The following is a 20,404-nucleotide window of genomic DNA, read 5'->3' as shown; positions in this document are numbered from 1 at the left end:
CCTACAAGGCTGTTTTCTATCTCTGAGGATTGTTTTAATTCCTCCTTATGAATTCCCAGGCCACTTTCCCAGGCAAGACTGAGAAAGCTATGTGGCCTGCAACTTCCACAAGCACCATGCTCCCTGCATCAGAGTTAGCATCCATACAATCCCATAAATTATGGTACTTGGAGTCACTTGAAAATACAACCTCAAGGGTCCCACAACTCTGCAATAGGAGTTGGGGCCATCTTTTGGATCTGGAGATGTCTGAAAGAACAAGAATGCTCAAGGGAGGATACCATGGTTGGAACCACTGTACTAATCCATCCAACACCTCTCCTGGATAGAAGCTGCCACAACGGCATCTATTCTTAAATTACTCTGTCATTCTACATACCTTGGATCAACAATAACTTCAAAACAGTAATAGAAGGAAGGAACGAGCTTTGCTCCTTCTTCTAAGCTGAAGGAAGAGCTGAAATTAATTTCTATTCCCTCAGAACTTCTATGAACTTCAGTACATGCAAATATTTGGATTTGCATAATAAAAAAGAAAACTATTGTTTTTATTTTATTGATATAAATCAGGAAAATCACTAAATTAAATATATAAAATCATTTTATTTATATTTATATATATTTATATATGATTTATATATAAAAGAATGTCCTGAGCGGGAAGGGATTCTTGTGGATGCTAGCTTCGGAGCAGGCTGCAGGCCCCATGGCCTCTCAGTCCTGCCTGAGAAGCTAGCCTGAGAAAACAATCCTCAGAAACAGAAAACAACTGCCAGGTGCTGTTTGTCTGTCCTCTTGTTTTCCTTGCAGGAGAAAGTCAGGGGGTGGTGAACCCCACTGACCAATGATGGCGATGTGGTGATTTACTAACCAATAAGAGTTTCCTTTCTGTACTTTCCACGTATCAGTCTATAAAGAGACCTGGAGTAATAAACTAGAGGATTTCTCCTGTTGTGACTCCCTTGAGAGTCCGTGTCGTTCTTTACGCCATTCTCAATTAGAACGACAGATTCTAAAGGATCCTCAAGTCCAACACCCAGCCTTGCACAGGGAACTCCAAAGAATCACACCTTGTGCCTAAGAGCATTGTCCAAATGCTTCTTGAACTCAGACAGGCTTAGTGCTGTGACCCCTTCCCTGGGGAGCTGCTGCAGAGCCCAACCACCCTCTGAGAGAAAAATTGATACCCAGTTCTAATATCAAACTTAAATATCCCCTGACACAGCTTCAGGCCATTCCCTTGAGTCCTGTCACTGGTCCCCACAGAGAAGAGATCAGTCTCTTCCCCTCACAAGGAAGTTGCAATGAGGTCTCCCCTCAGTCTCCTCCAGGCTGAACAGACCAAAGTGACCTCAGCTGCTCCTCATATGGCCTCCCCTCAAAGACCTTCACCATCCTCACTGCCCTCCTTTGGACACATTCTAACAGTCTTACGTCCTTCCTATATTGTGGCACGCAATACTGCATACAGGGCTCAAAGTGATTACTCAGATCAACTGTGTAAGACAGACTTCTGTAACTTACTTCAGTGTTAGACAATAATCAAGTTGCAACACCTAAACAAAATAGTATAACACAAGTGGAGGAGGAGAGGAATCAAAGCTAACCAATCAAACATGAAAACATATTAAAAGAGACAGAGAACTTTGAAGGACAAGTTACAGAAAGCATCTATGATTAGAACATCTAATTCCTCAAAGATAACAAAAGAAGGACGACAACAACAGAACCTGTAGGGTCAGTAAAAGACCATGCTGTAAAGAAGTGCCCAAAGAAAACAAAGCAAGATAAATAGCAACACTGCCATATTGGCATGTGAAAGGACACTGCAAAGTAAAACAGAGACAAAATATTTCAAGAGTGGCAGAAGTCAGAGAACCAAGCAAAAATGAGAAGTAACAAAAGAGCATTCACACTTCAAACATTCAAAGCTTTAAAAAAAAATCTTTTATATAACTTTAAAATAACTTTACTTGCTATTATGTCCAAGTTTGTACTGAAATGTATCTTGACACTGGAGAAAACCAAGATGGCAGAAGTTATATTGACATTTAAAAGGCCACTTTTTGGAAGATCTGGACAACCACAGATTGCCAAGCTTGACTTTTTCTACAGTAGAAATATATATTTTGTATAGCTGAGAACAAAATTAATGAGTAATGCAAAAAATGTAACATGAATAAATAGTCAGTATAAATAAATGGCTTTGCAAAGCAAAGTCCTGTTTCATGAATCAATTAAAGATGTTCAAAAGGCCCAAGAAGCAGGCAAGAATGCTCCAACCGAAGTCTGGACTTCAAAAATTGAAACAAGTGCAAAATATCAAAAGGATTCAGAAAAAAGTAGAAAACAGCATGCTAAGTAGACAAAATAAAAAATGCAACCAGTATTAAATAATATTGAATTTTATGTTTAAAAGTTTGTTTTTAAAAAAGTTTCTATGGCTCAAAAATTATGTCATATTATATTCTGTTGAAGTAATGTTTCCTTTTGTTTTCCCTGCTGTGTCACCATAAGTCTGACTTTTTGTTAGCTAAGTGTTTAACAGACTTGGCAAGGCAATAAAAACCTGTTACTGTCCTTTCTCCATATTCTTTACAGTGAGAGCTTTATTCTTAAAGCTTTTTGTATTTGTTTTGGTATAGGTCCACTTTATGAGTATTTGTCTTCCCCTACAGCAGGCCAAGATGAAAGTTTTTACTCTCCCTAATTTTGATCTTACTTAGTTAAAACAAGTTTTATGATCTCCAATTCATCTCTCTGGAGGAAAAATCTTTCATTCAATTGCATTTTCTGGATTGAATTAGTTGCACCATTCAAAACCAGTAATTCAGAGCATTAACAGCTGCCACCAACACCTGCTCTCCTGTTAACATCAGCAAGGCATTTCAATGATTGTAGACTTCACTACCATACAGTCAGTTCTAAAGTAGAGCACCACAAGGTGACATTTACATTTCAACTCCATGTTGTTTGATTATATAGAATTTGGAACCTTTGTCACTGTTACCAGAAGTTTAAAACACAGTATGTTTTCCTATGCGAATGGACTGTTAAGCAAGGAAGCAGCATTTATCACATATGATTCAAACTATCAATGAAGAGTCAATCAGAGACTGAAAAAGTACAACTATGAAAATCCTGATCAACAGCAAACTATAGTTTTATCTTTGAGATAACAGGGCAATTTAAATGACAGGATGTCTTACAGATGTAATTGTTTCCAAAAAAAATATTATTTTCTTTTAATTTGCCAAATTGACACAGTACACGTGCACATGTGCTATTCAAACAGAGCCATGCTACAACAATGAAAAGCAAAAATTAATCAGTAAGATGTACTGCTATTCTAGTACTTCTAGTCAAATTTGATGAAGTGGGAATTCAATTGCAGTTCATAACAAGAACATACTTTAGCATTCCTGGAACAAACAAGACAAAGATTCATTGGATAATACTAGCAAACTATTTATTTGTGTAGAAATACAAAACAATAGCCCCAAACACAAGCCTACAAAAAGCAGAATGAGAAAAAGTTATAGAAGAGGAAAGAAAAACAAGCCTAAGGAAGGCACATTGTTTTACACGTCCAGATTAGAATAAATTAGATGACAAAATAGTTTTTCTAGGTTTAAAAACTTTTTAAAGGACTAATGATAGAGGTAACAGCAGGAACCCGATAGTAGATCACAAACATTTAAATCATGTTCCAAGTGAAACTAATTCAATACCTAGCAGTTAGCACAAAATACTTGAATGACACAAGATCACAATAATTTGAAATTAGCTTGGTTCAGTCTTGACATTTAGGTAAGGTAAACTTTGTTCTGACTGACCCTAGTACATAAGCAGTTATGGAAAGGACCTCATTAGTACAGAGCAACCAAGAATCACCAAGTTATTCAGCAAACCAAAATGTCAGAGCCATCTCACATCTTCATATTATTAAATTATAAAGATTAAATGGTATTCCCTGACAGTTGAAAATACTGGGAGGATAAGGCTAGTGATGAATACTTAGGATCTTTTACTTCATCACAAAAATGCTTCTCCAGGATATGCATGAACCTGAACTTTTCCACAGGAATGAGCAGTGCTCATTTTTCAGGAACTTAACCAGAGAAGGAAAAATTGCACCTTTGCTTCACCATTGTACATCTTCTTAGTCCTAAATGGAAAATTAGAAGGAGCTGGCACCTGCAACTAGATCTGCATGGAAAAATAACACTCTTCATTAAACCATTTGCTTGAGAAGCAGTGGTGAAAGTCAATGATTAGAGAGTATAAGCACTCATTTGATTCTACTACAAGAATGAGAAGTAGGCAACAAACAAGTTGCTGGTTTTGTAACTTTCTTACATATCAAAATGGGTTGTGCCAGAAAAGCTGTATTTCCTGCCTCCATGACTTGAACAGAGTACTAGACTTTTCAGTTGTCATCATAAATATACAAGGCACCAGACTGTCCTGTATGCATTTTAGGCTTAAGATGCATTTAACAAAACCAGAAACTTGATATTACTCCTGGCTGTAGTTATATTCTCAGAATAAGACTACTAATCTTGTCTTGAACCAAAATCAATTAAGTATGTTTTCCGTAATTTTGGATTTTATGAAAGAGTATCTTTTGCTTTCAATAAATGGAAAAAATATAGACAGTTTTCACTAAAAATATAAAAATCACCCTACAAAGGCCTTTTATGTATTCAGTCTTCTAGTAACAGAAATGTTAAGTCAATTCAAAATTGAAAAGGTCAGTTGTTAGTGTCAAATTGAACTGCCACAAAGCAAGCATACATACATGAAGCAGACAACCAAGGGAAGTATGCCAAGTAACTGACAACTGTAAACCTCTGTCTCATTAAAACACTGTCAAATTAACCACCAGGTCAATGTCATTGTTAGAAAAGTTTACAGCTGATTCACATGAGAAACCTTGATTTTTCTGCTTTTAAAAAAAAAGAAATCTAGCAACCATCTATGAAGTCTGAAAAAGTAAATATCAAAAAGCTTTTTAGCAGAAGGAACATACTCTAATGAAAATTTAACTAAAAAAAAATATGAACAGAAAAGAACTTTTAATGAGTTTCCATGTCAACACAAGATATAGCAAACAAAACAGCAAAGCATTACCTATTTGCAGGAACTTCAGGCTAACTCTCAGCAAAGCCAAATGAACATATTTAGCGGAAGTATTTTAGCAGAAGTATTGCAACAATAACATTTAAAATTAATTCAATGCTTCGATCTTCTGTATCAGAAGATAACAAAATACCAGATGGAGGTATAGCCCAATTGATAGAAAGCACAACCAGTAGAAAGAAAATTTTTAGTATCTGAAGAGTAGTCCTAGAAAAATAAAAATTGCTTCTACATAGGTAACTCAGCTGAAGTTTTCTGCACTGGTTTGATTATCTCACCAGTGCTCATGGATCTAAGTACCCCTACAAACAGTGGGTACCCATCATGGGTAAAATGAGAGGTAGAAAGGATTAACTTAATTTGCCTGATGGTTCAAATAGAATAATGGGCAGCTTTTAGGGGAGTTTCACATTCATTTTCAACCATAAAGAAAAGGAAGTTACCGACACTAATTTTTTCTGTATTAAATCTACACTAGTTTTTTTTCTTCATTAAATCTACACAGATGCAAATGTACACAAGCCCTGAAAATTCAGCATCACATCTGAAAGTCTAACACTCAAAACAACATCCTCCTAATTTCAACTTGGTAGTCCTCAAGTCTTTCTATGCTCTACAGAGACTCGATTTCTCTTAACTTAGATACAACAGCCTGGAATTGCAAAAGAATTTTTGTGATCTAAAGCATTTCTCCCTAGTGAAACAAAGTATTTACAAATTTTTTTCATATCCCAGAGAAAAACTGGTATCTCAGAATTTTTTGGAAATTCCATAAAATTCAATGATAGCCCAGGGAAACTGTGGATGCCCCATCCCTGGAAGAGTTCACGGTAAAGTTGTACTAGGCCTTGAGCAACCTGGCCTGGTGAAAAGATGTCCCCCATGGTAGCTGGGTTGGAAGCACATGGTCTTTAAAGGTCCTTCCAACCCAAACTGGTACATGATTAGAAGAGAGAAGGGGTAAGGAAGAAGGGACAGTTTTTCAAAAGAGAATTAATTACATTGGTACAGGCAAAATTGAACTATAAACAATCTTCCACCTACAAATATTCCTTTATGGTTAGCTTTTCTGTGAGACAAATGAAACAAACAGCAACTTTTATTGTCAGACATGAACTGTTTAATATAAAGCTGTTATGTAAATATTTCTTTCAAACTGTAGATTAATCTTTTTTTTGTAATAGTCACAAAGAATTACAATTATGAGCAGCTCTCAGGTCAACCAAATGACATGAGTTCACATCTATACTCTCAGACCAATGATTTATAAAGATCATTCAAAAACAGTGTAATACTTTGTGCCTTCCTGCAGTAAACTCTACATCCAACTGAAGCAAATTGAAAGTAAGGTGAAAGTTTTCTTTCCTCAGACTCTCTGAGCAAAATTTTATGATATCATAAAGTGAGCATGAGGGACAGGCCTCCCAATGATTTAAAACATTGATTGTAAAATGCAGTTGCCTAAAATCTTGCTTTTTTACTATTATTAATCTTCAATTTCAACAAATATTGAAGAAGTAATATGATCTTTTTGCATCGAAACACATGATTTATCCTTTATTTTAAATATATACTGACTTTTAACTCGCAAAGTTAAGATCTCAGTGAATGGAAACCAGCAAATTGATCTGCAACACCCAGATCTGTGTTTCCAGGCTGGATCTTCCCATACCACATCTTAAAAGACAAAATTATAAACAATATTCCAAAATTTGACCTCAATTTAAAACAGTATCCCTACTCCTTTTTATTGTTATGACTTGTTCAGTCCAGAAAAATATGTAATTTTATTTTTACTTGCAGTGGTTTAAAGAAAAAAATAATTACTTACTTGCAGCTGAACTGAGTTATCCTGAAGACCTTCTACAATAGGAGAGAATCTATCAACATTCCTCTCCTCTGCTGCTACTGTTAAAGCTTCCAAAATTTTTTCAAGGCTGTGAGAAAAGAAAATCATTTCACTCAGGAGACATATTTAAATTTATCTGCTATCTTAAAAGCCATGTTGCCAAATTATTCACCTACTTCAATTTCTTATAAACAAATTTAAGAGATTTAAGCAATATTTGTTGCCTTTAGAGATTTTTGTAACCAAAGAATGACTTACTAGATTACAAAGGTTAAGAAAATTATGCTAATAAATATTAAGCAAAAGAATTGCTGCATAACTACTTCCATCTAAACAGTACATCCAGATGTGAAAAAGAAAACTCACTGATAAGACCATGATCAAAAAAATCACAAAGGTATTCTGAAAACTGACAATATAATACAGATATTACTTTCAGACCTAAACTGAAAATTTTATCATTTCATTCAGATATAATTTGGAATATTGTAAAAATTACCTTACTATTTCTTGCTTAAATACAGTACTTACATGTTTTCCTCTCCAACAATGCACATTGCAGATAAGAGTTTAACTATATCAGTCATCATGTTAGTTTGCTTGGGATCAACTGCTTTGGCCAGCAACAGAAGGCTCCTCTCTTCTCCCAAAATTCTTTCCAATCCATACTAAACAAGAGAAGAACATTTGTAAGGGAGGGAATCCAAATTACTATTGAGTATCTAGTATCTAACCACACCAATGGTTCCCCTCAAGTAAGTATTTCAAATGACATTTAAGTCTGTGAAAAAATAAAAAATATTAAATGAGAGACAAATCCCAAATAGGTCACTTATTCTGTAAGAAGGACACATATCAGAATCAAAAGTTTACATTATTGTCTTGGAATATTTCTGCAGAGAGTAAGTGGCAGACTTCTGGCAGACAGAAAGAACTTCAAACCACAACAGACCAACCCACCACTTCACCAAATTGCACAGACTTATACTCATCATGTACCTTATGTATTTGTACTGCAGTAGTTTGGTTTCTAGATTAAATAAAATTCCATACCTTATTATTCATGAAGGCTCTTAAGCACTGTATAACTTTATGCTGACTCCTCTTCACAAGTCTGTCCTGACTGAATAGATAAAAAAATTAGTGTAAATAAATGCTCTTTAAATATTAAGAAAAGCTAACAATTTTATAATAAATCCTTACTTTTTTGTTTCAACCAATCGTTCCAAAACATCCAACAGCAGTCCCAGACCTTCTTGGCCAAAGTTTTCAACCCAGCTGTAGAGAAAGAAAAAAGACATTTAAAAAAATTGACATTTCGAAGATTATTCACAGTGAAAGAAAATAGTCACCATAAGTAAAAGCAGGTATAACTGGATGGTTTTAAACCCAAAATATCTCCAAGAGAACACAACAAAAATTTAAAATTTCACCTACTACCAAAGGCATCTTTTGATGAGGTTAAACCTTTAGCCAGTTGTTTCTACATGAGACAGATGCTTCATGGTCCTGTTTAGTATTGCTCAAAACCCCTTGGTATCAAATACTAGTAATGGCACACTGACAGCAGCACTTAAAATTTTAGGAAGAGAAAACCAGATATTTTTATATTTGTTTCTTCTAAAAGTAAATATATTTTGAAAATAGATTTTGTCTTTCTTGAATGGGTGTTTTACTCTGAAACAGATTAGGCAAATAACTGGCAACTATTTTAGGCATATCTGGCCATATGAGTCCTAAAGATAATACTATAAGATTCATTTCTTTGAACATTTTATATTAGCAAAATTATGAGCAACCACTTTGCTGTAAATCCAACAGCTGGGGATGATTGACTAAAGTACTGATGCATTCTTACTTCCTTCACCTCTGCTTCCGCAAGAGAACGAAAACTACTTACACCACCCAAAAAAAAACACTCACCTTCTTGTCTTTCTGACAAAATACTAAGTTAACTGTGTCTCTATTTTCAACATATTTATTACAAATGTCCTCTTAATGAAATTCAGTCTGTTGCAACTATTACACAAAAGAAAAGAAACAGTTGCAGATAACTAGTTATCTGTAATAACATGTGCAGCTAGATCACTTGAACCACCTGTGATGAACTGTGTTGGCAACTGTGAAGTCAAAACACCTAAATCATTTACCTGAAGATTAGTGACCAAGATTGTCCTTACAGAAGCTTTCTTTTTATAGTGATGGGAAATAAATACAGCTTTTTACAGTAAACCATAGATTTCAATACCTGTTTCTAAGTACCAGAGATCAAATTACTCAGTATAACTTGATTCAGATTTGCTCTGCGAACTAAAAATACAATTTACAAAAAAAGACTAATTGAAAACCCTTCATCAAAATAACTCAGGCTACTGTAAAGCACGTTTCTTTCCACATGAACCATTACATACTCTAAATAAGACAACACAATTCAGAAACAAATTAATAGAAGAAGCAAATACCCATAGAGAAGACCCACATCAGCAACTCTGCCAAGCCAGACAAAGAGAAAAGAAAGCTGTGCAATCCCTTTCTAATCATGTCCCAACATTTCATTTGTATTATTTTAAACAACACCCTAAACAGTTTCCCCAAATCATGTGTTCAACCATTGTCTTAAATGGTAACTATAAACAAAAGGACGTAAATAGAATAGAATAGGAAAAAATACAATTTAATAAAGTCAGCATTCACAAATCAAGCTGCATGGGACAAATCAAAATTAAGACTGATCAGTGATGACTGAAGAGTTAACCTTCCTTCAACAAAGCGCAGGTGAACAAAGGTTGTGCTTTCTTCTGTATAGACAAACCCTACAGGTACAGAAAAAAATACCAGAAGGCGGGAAGAAGAAAACTTAAAGTACACTGGACAGAAGCAGCAGCACACATTTAGAAATATATATGTTTTCTAGTGAACAAACTTACACCAATGTGCCTAACTCCCATTATTGATCACCCTGACAAAAATAAGTTAGAAGATCAGAGACTTGGAAAATATTTCAAAAATAAAAATGAAAAACAGTTGACTATTCAGCACTAGAAAACAAAGGGAACTGCTTCTGTACGACATTTAATTTACCTTCTCTTAGCATTACCTCGTATAGATCAGCCAACTGTACTAAAAATAATAGACCTACACAGGATACATAATCAATGAAAAAGAAAGAAGTTACAATCATTCACTAATGCATAGACACTCATTAACTGGAAAACCGTGAAACATATGCATCTACATATCCATTAATTTTAATCCATTAAGCAATTAGAATATGATTAATCTCTTCAATAAGTGCTAATGATGTTACCTGACAGGATTACTAGTCAAGGACACACGGAGAGATTCTAAGCAAGTGACTAGTCTTTCATCCGTTGACCCAGATTTTAAATCCTGAATAAATTCTTGGGGAGAAATCTTCCTACTGTTCTTGAGACTTCCCTGAAACACAGAAAATACACTTGTTTTTCATTTGGTGCATATAGAACTTAAATAGATTATTAATGGCTAAGCTTCATTTTTGAAAAATATATAATGTAGACCTGTAAATCTGTAACTGATGCCTATCTATTATTTGCCAAATACTGACTAAATTTGGTCATTTTATAAATAAATTTATTATCAGCAGACAAAAATAAGAAGTCTAGTCCACTTAATATCCCTTTCACACGAAGGAGGGATATATTTTCTACAGAACATAGCTAAAAAAAAAAAAGCAGGCATACAATGGTGCATAAAACATAGATTTGAGTTAATTCATTGCAAGACTTTTTTTTTTAAATAGATGCACAACTGTCATGTTGCACAAAGAGACTTACTAAATAGCTCTTGATTAACTGGTGGCTTAAGTCAGTAATTGAAGAGAATTAGACTTGCAGTGTAATAATAACTTGAAATTATTCACTGCAAATGGTATGGTAGTCTCATTATATTATTATATATAGCTTCATACAGACGATGTTTTCTCCCTTTGTTAGATCCTCAGGAAATACTGAGAAGTAATCTTTTCTTCTATGAAGTAGAAGATGATTAAATAGTTTCTAACAAAAAATAAAGTTAAAAGCTAGGAAGCATGGTTGACCAACCAGGCTGCTGAGCTGCCTTCCAGAAGGACATCAGCAGACAGAAGAAATGGGCAGAGGAATTTCAGAAAGTTCCACAACAGAAAACTCTAGATCTTGAACCTGAGGAAATATAATCACATGCAGCAATGTGTGTTGGGGCTACCACCTGGAATGGGGGCTTGTAGGAAAACAGGGGATGTGATGGATGACAAGTCAACCATAGGTAAGTGCATCACCAGCTGGCTGAGGGAGACAACCCTTCCCCTCAGCTCAGCAGTGGTGAGACGTCTGGAGAATTCTGTCCAATCCTTGACTCCTCAGCATGAGGGACATGGACATATTGGAATGAGTCCAGAAAGGGCTGTGGACACAATTACAAGAAAATCCGTAGTACTTGGAGAAGCTGGTAGAACTGAGACTGTTCAGCCCCAAGAAGAGAAGGCTCTGGGAAACACTATCAGTAAAAGGACAAGAAGAATAAACTGAAATACAGGAAATTGGTTAAACATAAGACAAACTTTCCCCCTCCTCCATTTTCTTAAACATGAGACTAGTCAAGCACTGAACAGGCTGCTCAGGCACACTGTGTAGTTTCCCCATCAGAGATATTAAAATTGGAATAGATATGAAGTTAGATGAGACTATCTCCAGATGTCTCTTCCAGCCTAGTTCTATTTCACGACTTTGTGACAACAGAACATTGGGGGCTATAACAGTCTCCACTAAAACTATATTTCCTCAGACTTGATAACAAATGCTCCAGACACAAGAAAAAAAAAAAAAAAAAAAAAGAAAAAAAAAACCCCCACAAAAAAACCCCACCAACTGCTGCCATCCCAAAACCATCCTGAAAACATGGCGTCTCATGTTATATTTTGAAAGAAACACCATGTGTAATACATGGAATGTCATTCCAAACCTGCTTCTGAATTGATAGATATCCCTACCCGTTTAAGTATGAGGGTAACTTCCAGTAACTATGCTCCATAAAAAAAAAAAGGAGATGAGATGTACAGCAAAGGATGATGGCTTAGGTGAGAATCTGGAAGACATATCTAGGAAACCCAGAGAAAATTTTAAAAAATCAGTAACAATAAATGTTCCTATAAACAAAAAACTCAGTATTTTCAGTTTTCATTCATGGATCTTTCCAGCTTGACTCTGCATAGATGAGATAAGAGACTAGAGACAAAATGACCAAACAAACTTCCAGCAGCCTTCATGACTAAGTATTTAACTAAATGTTACAAGAGAGTTGGAAATTTCAAAAAGTCTCAGAAATTCTGCTGGCAGCTCCTGATGTGCATACACTACTTGATAAGCACTACTTGTATGCTTAAGCACATGGATTAATATCCTGTGTGGAGAATCTGTCATTTCCAGTGACTTCTCCCAGCAGTTCTGCTGTAAAATTGACAAAACTGATGTAACCAAAATACTTATAAGTTGTCAGTAAAATTGCTTTCTTCTGATGCAGTCATATAGGACATTCATATGGACAGGACATACAGTTAAAATGGTTAGAAGATATTTTGGAAGGAATTTAATATAATCCATAGCAATGTGTGCTGTGCAAAGGTCACATGGGACAGGAGCCCAGCCAGATTAGAAGAATTCACTAGCATGACATTTCAGAAAGCCTCATGTGACCCATCTGAAAACAGTGTCACACGCAGTGGAGACTCACATCAACATCCAGAGAGTAACCAGTCATCCCATTTCAGACTCAGTTCCCCCCTGGAACATTACCCTGTGCAAAAGAACCAGTAAACTGTGAATTTCTGTACAACAAACTACCACAGTGATAAGTGCCACTTATTCATAGTTATGCCTATGTTCTGCAACATAATAAGAATATGATACATCTGCCGGTGCTTAAATAAAATGAGAGCTGCATTTGGTACCAATTGTGAAACAGATTATGTTAGCTGTATTTCAGCATGAGAAAAGCTGCTTAAGTTCAAAATGTTCAAGCTAACTGAGAAACAGGAAATATCTTGAGGCATCAGTGCCTCTAGAAACTTAATTGCTCAACTGGAGAACAACTGGTCTGTGAGCAGATGCAGCATGAAGTCAGCTTTAATTAATCTAGTTAAAACATTACAATGGCGCAATGTGAACAACAAAAACAAAATCTTGAGAAGAAAACTCACTTTAAAAAACCAGTTTGTGTGTTTTGAACATATAAAACAGCAAAACCTATGGTTGAGTAACATGATAGCAATGCTATTTTTATTTCCTCATTAACCCCATAACATGGAAATTTATTTTCAAAACTTTTCTGCAAGTATTACTATGCAAAGAGGTGTGCTTTGTAATTATTGGAAAGGAGTTGTGCACTTATAAGAAAGAGGAACCCTGACACTGAGGTCAATGATAAATTCTCAGATTACAGTAGAGCCCACTTTGATCACCAGAGGTTGTCTCATTTTCATTGATTCACTAGAGTGGCAGTCCCTGTTCCTCATTTTAATAGCTCTTAAAATGATAACTGCTTTAAATGAAACATGCTCCTCAGTACTCTCCATAACAGTTGTGAATGAGGATATCTTTCCCAAGGTGAAATATCTCAGTACCCATCTCCTTAAAGTTCAAGAAGTATGAAAAGTACAAACTATCAAAAGAAGTTACTGCAGTATCATTTATAGAAGGAGAGACCGGAGATGGGATTAGTTGCACACAATAGTCAGGAGCTACGTGACGTTTCTACTGTTCCAAAAAAGTATGAAGCCTTCACAAGGTACACCATAAGTTAGCCAAGTACTCTTGGGATGCAGTGCACTATTCTCTCTAGACTCAGAAGGCACTCAGTCCAACTAACTTGAGGAATGAAAGAGCATGTCAGGAACAAAGTTTTCAATGGCAAGGGAAGAAATTTCCCATCCCAACTCCAGCACTAATCTGAAATTATCTGCAGCACTACTGGATCAAAGTACTGAATCTGTGCCCCACAGAAACAGCTTCTCCCAGTACACAACAGGTGAATACCACTTCCAGTAACAGCAGAGAAGAGTTCAGCAAAGACAAGTCTCCCTGCATGGATTGGTCTTTAGCCATCTCCCACCACAGAAAAGGGAATACATGGGCTAGTAGCAGAGGAATGGAACAGAAAGGAGAAAAAATGCTGTTGCAGGGTTTTAGGAAAAGACACAAGACAACAGTGTTTGGGAACAAAATACTGCCCTGGGGAGGAAACAGACCTGTTCTCTTCAACGAAGTACCATAATTATATAGCTGCTTCGGGCATAGTGCAAGAAGCTCCATTGCCAAAACACAAGTATGATGATATCCAAAGAAAAAAGGAAAATTACAAATGGCACTCAGAAAGAAGGATCAATGACACCTACTGTTATATAGGTTTCAGTTCCTATGAACTAAAGTTCTTAAGTTTGAAGTGCCAAGAAGCAAAGACATGAAAACCTTCCTCTTGACAAAGACAGCCTTAACATCACCACCACCAGTATGCTGATTCCAGCAACAGATGTGAATGCAGGAACTCTGCACAGCCAGTCATGTCCTATTATCACATTACTTTTTTCAAACAATTGAGGTCTTAAAATACATATGGATGCTAGGAGTGCCAATGATACATAAACCCTCACATACTATTTTGCATAGATAAATTTCAAGAATGTTGTAAGATTTACTTGTCTGAAGTTTCTTGATTTCCCATACAGTACCTCTAAAAGAAACAAACAAGCTAGACCTAATTCCTTGGTATTAAGGACCTGCCAAGCTATAGAAAGACTAGTAGCTTTGATGAACTCATCTTAAATAATCTCCAGGCAGTTCAGTCCTGCACAAGGCTTACCTGCCTTCCTAAAAGTGCTAAAGTATTACACCAATAATATCATTATTAGTCACATGAAGTAGACAGCAAGATAAAAATCTCAGTTAAATTACTCTATTTAATGTTTTAATTTCTCAGCATTTTGTTATAATTACATACAAGCAATTTTTTTTTACTGATATCTCTAGTTACATACAGCAATGAGAGTTGAGGATTCAAACATATGAATTCTGAAACAATTCAGAGTATCTGAGGACAGGATTAGCTATGTAGCATTTAGCACAGGAGTCAGTTCCCACTCTGCAAAAACTAAGCACTTTTTCTTATACCAACTGCATCCTTAATTTGGCCCTTACATACAACTCTTTCACTGCTTTAGAACAACCAGTCATTATCTCTATAGGATAAAAAAGGACAATAATTGATTTTGTGTGCAACACTTTCATTACCAGCTATGATGTAGCATCAAACATGAATTCTATTTTTAAGTCAGGCATGGAAAAGGCTCATCAGTTGATGAATTCTTTTTAAACAATGCTGGAAAAGAGAAAGGTTCACACCAAATTTTTGCAAGAAGTTCTTGCAGAATCTTTCCATCTCTACTCTTAGCCATATATCTACCAAAAAGAAATGCTGGTTTCTGTATAGAAGAAACATTTCAAGTAAAAGTGACTATCTGCCACTGTTTCCTGTAAAATAGTAAGACACAAACATTTTTAAAGGGCACTGTGAGAAACAGAAGTAAGTCAAAGGAATGTAACATGCATGCATCACTTTTTCTGTCAATAGGGAAATAATGTAAGCTTTTAGTCATTTACTTACAGACTTGGAAGCAGTGCTAATATATTGCATCACCATTTCTTTTTTGGTATTAAAATCTTTTTCTCTCAATGGCATCTTCTTGTCTTCATTTAAATTCATATCTTCCTAGAATGAGACAGGAAAAAAAAGAAAAAACAGTCTTAAATGCCATACAGCAACAGAATGATTTAAATATAAGAGACTGACTTAAATAAAATAAAGACACAAAAATATGAACTCATACAATTGAAAACTGTTACACAAACCACTTTTCATAAGATGTTCATCAAAACCACAAAAATCCTTGTCCATATTCAGTCTCTAAACTGAGACTGAAAAAAACCAAAAGCAGTCAACTATACTAGGATTAACAAGCACATCACAACCATTTTTAACACACTCTCTTCTTAGAAAAGATCTACCGTTTCACATACACATGCACCAAACTACAGATAAGCATTCTTTAATACTTCCTAAAACATTTGAAAATGTTCTCAAACCAGTATTTTATATATTTTTAATTTTCAATTTTAATTTATTCCATAATTCTCTTCCTCTATTTCCAAATGCTTCATTTTAGGCAGCAGAATGTGGTTTGTGCTGAAACTAGCTCACAAATTTATAATCACCTTTGCAATAACCAAGGCCCAAATTTTTAAACATTAAATCAAAACCTTCAACCATTATCAAAATGCCATCATAATTCATTCAGCCAAATATAAATACAGAGATCAAAAAGAACAGAGAGAACCCTACATTCAAAACCACACAAGTGACACTTCTGAATGTCACTAGCATTTCTGACACAGGGAGTTCTACTGTTCCAGCCTAGAAATGCTCTGATAATTGTAATCAGTTGCACATCTGTGAGAAATGGCATTTCTCATCATGGTGTAGGTTAAAGAACAAAAGGAAAAAAAAAAAGAAAGAAAATAAAAAGCCCACCAAAAAATAAAACAAAACAAAAAAACCCACCATAGAGTTTTCAGGAACAATTAACAATTTTCTCACACACATATAACGCACATATAGCATTACTATATGCATTACTTGGAGTTAGCAAGAATTACTGCAGTTATTTTCAGCTGAGACTCATGAGGTGAATCCCCACCAGCTTTGGCAGGAGCAATGCTACAAAATCAGTGAGCAACCATCTTGATACCAAAGTTATTTCACTCAGTCAGATATTAAAGACAAACAGCACAGACAATCCTTAGAATTTATACTACACCAAAACCTAAGTTTCCTTTTCTTTCAATAGCTTTCATACTGAATAGAAGAGAATGAAGCACAGTTCCTAGAAAGATTTACACCTTTGTATAAATCCAAGCTTTGAGAAGTTATTGCAGAAAATGCTTGACTCCTGTCCTGGTTTCAGCTGGGATAGGGTTAATTTTGAACTTAACTTGAACTAAAAAAAAAAAACTTTTCATGTTATCATGTAGCTATTGTAAAGTTTTCTTCTATTTAAAGCAGTTTCTTTCAGACTTGCTCTTTCATGTTTTCTGACTAGAAGCTTCTAAACTTAAATAAAAGTATCTAACTTCTAAACACAAAAAACCTTACAAGAATTAAGAAACCTGTCAACACAAACTGTATTCCATAAGCCTAGATATAACAGCAGGTTAATTTATGGGAAATATTCTGTGTGCGCAGTAAAACATAATTTCTTTGTCCTTTTTTTTTTAACAAATGAAACATCATTAAGACAATTAATTTATACAGACTAGAGTGATACAAGGGGCACAGCAGATACTGCTTAGTTAATAAAATACTTCATCCTTTATTTCTTAAATAATTGAAATATATTCTACAGGTAAGCAATACCTCTGGAAAATAAGAATACATCATTTCATATGAATATTTTCCTAATAGCACTAACAGAAATTAAAGCAGCTAAATGACAGTTAATAATTACCTTTAACTGTTTGGTTTTATGAGCTCTTTCATAATTTTTGCCATGAGACACCTTCATAAAATATTGGGAGAAGGAAGCAATATGCATTCAGGAAAACCCCAAATACAATGCAAGACATTCAGTAAATCCTACGAACTTATAAACTTCTCCCTTCAGTATTAATGCACTGACCATTTTTTCTGTGCAAAGTAAGTTCTAAAAGCTTGGCTACAACATTCAAATTGTAACAATCCACCCCCCCAAAATCACTTAATTTGATCAGAACAGCAAACTAGAGGCTGCAATATATAATTAGCTATGTAATCTACTGTGACTGAAATAGCTTTATTCCAGCCCATTCAAATGTGGATAATCCGAAAAATCCTTTCTGTAGTACATGTTATAGATAAAACAACACTGATAAAGTAGCTTAACACAAGTTTAAGTGCTTTGTTATTCAACGAAACTAGGAAAGCATTCAAATTATCCAGATGTCATCAGTACTTTAACATATTTTGCAAAGTAGTTTTAAAATTGGAATTAATTATTTAAGGATCCATGGATATGAGCATCTATATCTATCTTGACACACAGTGGTAGGTTTCTGAGGATTTATTGAAAGTTTCCATTTATTTATAACACAATATAATATCACAGACTATCCTATACTGGAATGTCCGTAGGATAGTAGAGAAATCCAATCTAAATGTAAGGGGCACACCTTCAAGTTTCATTAAAAAGAACTCTCCCATTTCCTAACATCTGAGCAACTATCGGTTACAGTGAAATTTTTAAGAGAAGCAAGATATTGAAGTATACCAAAAAAAATGAACCATTTGGCAAGAAGTACAAATACAAAAGTCAATAACACAGTTAATTAGTCCTTTCCTTCACCAGTTCAACCATGAAAACCCTGAATGTCATCCTTCAGTTATAATTCCCAAGAGTTCTACAAAAACTTCAAAACTAAGCTATCATCACTGAGTACTAGGAAGTACAAAGGTACTTCTCTCATAGCACATTTCATTTTCTCCATATGCCAGTCCCTGGTAGTCCCTTCATATTTCAAGAGTTACTTGTTACTTGCTGTGAGTCAGAGAAAGAAATAATAATCTAGGCATCATTCTCCTTGCTAATGTTCTCTTGTATTCTTCAAATTTCAGTCACTCTTTTTTCATGGTCATTCCATGTTTAGTTTTCAATTGACCAAAATGTCATCATCACGACAAAAAGCTCAACCTATTGAGGTGCTACCAATGCCACATGATCTTTGTGACTGCTCTTTTGCAGTGCACCAACAATGACAGCTAGCAAAATAAGCAAATTTTCAAACAAATGCAACTCTGGAGGCAAGTCTCTCTTTTTGTGCAAGAGTGACATGGCATATAAATTCAGAACTAAATGTGGCTGTGACATTCGAATGCATAAAATCTCTTTGTAAAAATTTCAGATCATCTTGAAAGGAAGAAGGATCCCCCATTTCTTGTTCCTCCTCAAAATGTGTTGCATAATCTCACTACTAATTTCTATTTTAAATATACTTGGACCAAAAATTTGCTAAAATAATTTCAATACTTTATTTCCTGAGAAACACCCTAATAAACACACAATTACAACTAACAACAACAATAATATTAAAAAATCAGGTAAAGATTAGAACACATGCACAGAAGAATACGTGTTCCACTTATAATTTAGCCATGTTGTCATTCTTTAAGTAAAAGAAAGTGTAAGACTCTTACCATCATTTTTTCAAACAGTGCTATGATTTCTCTTTCTGACAGTGGTTTTTGAACAAAATCCTCCGGGTCCATGGGTGTGGATGACCAATCTGTAGAATGTGACTGCTTCATATGTGGCAGAGGAGGTCTTTCCTTTTTACTTCGTGGAATTCTTATACTTGCAAATCTATCCAACTGAAAACACAAAAGGTATAACAGATCACATACTGCTTCTGTTCTGTATAACCCTAACTAAGATGGGTGTTCTCGGAAGTTAAACATCCTCATTTTTCTGTGGCAGCTTACCTGTTATTTAACTGCCTTATTCTAAAGGCTTTCCCTAAAGATACATATGATGGTCAGTTGCCTAGCACTGGAGTTAACCAACCAGAATCTCATTACATTAGAAAGAAATCACACAGAACATCAGAATTTTACAGAAAGTTTGGAGGAATAGATATCTACAGAACCAATTTATGAAGAATTCTTACCAAGCGTTACATGTAGAATATGAGAAAGCAAGCTTATTCACCAAAAGCATAGTTTTAAAATGGTTTTAGTTACTCAGAAACAGCTGTGATCCTAACATGGCTACAGAATATATAGACATGCAAAGAAACTACTTTTTATTAAAAGATAATTTAGCATAGCAAAGACACAGTACTATTTACTTTCTATTTCTATTTCTTTTTGCATCATGTAATACAAAATTTAGTGCCTTGTTCCAATTATTTAGAAATCAGTTTTAGAGAAACTATTGACTGCTCTATTAAAATTACATAGAGTAAGTTTATGATTTTATGAATGATCCTTATGCCTAATCCCCAGCACCTATCAATCACTCTGGCTTTATTAACCCTTTCAAGAGCCAAAAACCTTCTTTAGAAAAGTGGTTTGGGTTGTGGGATTTTTAACTGGTTAGACATTTATCAACTTTTTGATCAAGATTTACTAAGTGAAACGTTACAGATTTTCAGTGCTAGAGCTTGTGTGTTTTAAGGTACATGGGCAAGGACCAACAGAAGCCAAAAGCAGCTGACACTTAATGAGATGCGCTACATCATCGTCATCTTTGTAGCACCCTTTTGACCAGATATAAACAGCAACATCACAGTTGTTATCACAAAAGAAAGTTACGGAAAC

The 20,404-nt window shown here is 35.0% G+C and overlaps 1 protein-coding gene across 5 annotated transcripts in view; it reads right to left on the bottom strand.

The window, feature by feature from the left end:
* Window positions 1–20,404, bottom strand: part of DIAPH3 (diaphanous related formin 3) — a 203,065-nt gene that overhangs the window by 160,438 nt on the left and 22,223 nt on the right. For all 5 annotated transcript variants that reach the window (XM_088051853.1, XM_014255268.2, XM_088051854.1 and 2 more), the window contains 7 exons: window positions 19,283–19,456; window positions 15,665–15,769; window positions 10,299–10,429; window positions 8,195–8,269; window positions 8,045–8,114; window positions 7,523–7,659; window positions 6,974–7,079 (listed from right to left, as the gene is read on the bottom strand). In XM_088051853.1, coding sequence (XP_087907979.1) covers window positions 6,974–7,079; window positions 7,523–7,659; window positions 8,045–8,114; window positions 8,195–8,269; window positions 10,299–10,429; window positions 15,665–15,769; window positions 19,283–19,456 — 798 coding nt within the window. The remainder of the gene's footprint in view (window positions 1–6,973; window positions 7,080–7,522; window positions 7,660–8,044; window positions 8,115–8,194; window positions 8,270–10,298; window positions 10,430–15,664; window positions 15,770–19,282; window positions 19,457–20,404) is intronic.

This window comes from Pseudopodoces humilis, chromosome 2, assembly GCF_049639895.1.
Source record: "Pseudopodoces humilis isolate 2021_Gansu_Grassland_sample_001 chromosome 2, ASM4963989v1, whole genome shotgun sequence".
In the NCBI taxonomy this organism is placed as follows: domain Eukaryota; kingdom Metazoa; phylum Chordata; class Aves; order Passeriformes; family Paridae; genus Pseudopodoces; species Pseudopodoces humilis.
Note: the sequence above shows the minus strand (reverse complement) of the source record. Positions and strands in the feature narration are given on the sequence as shown.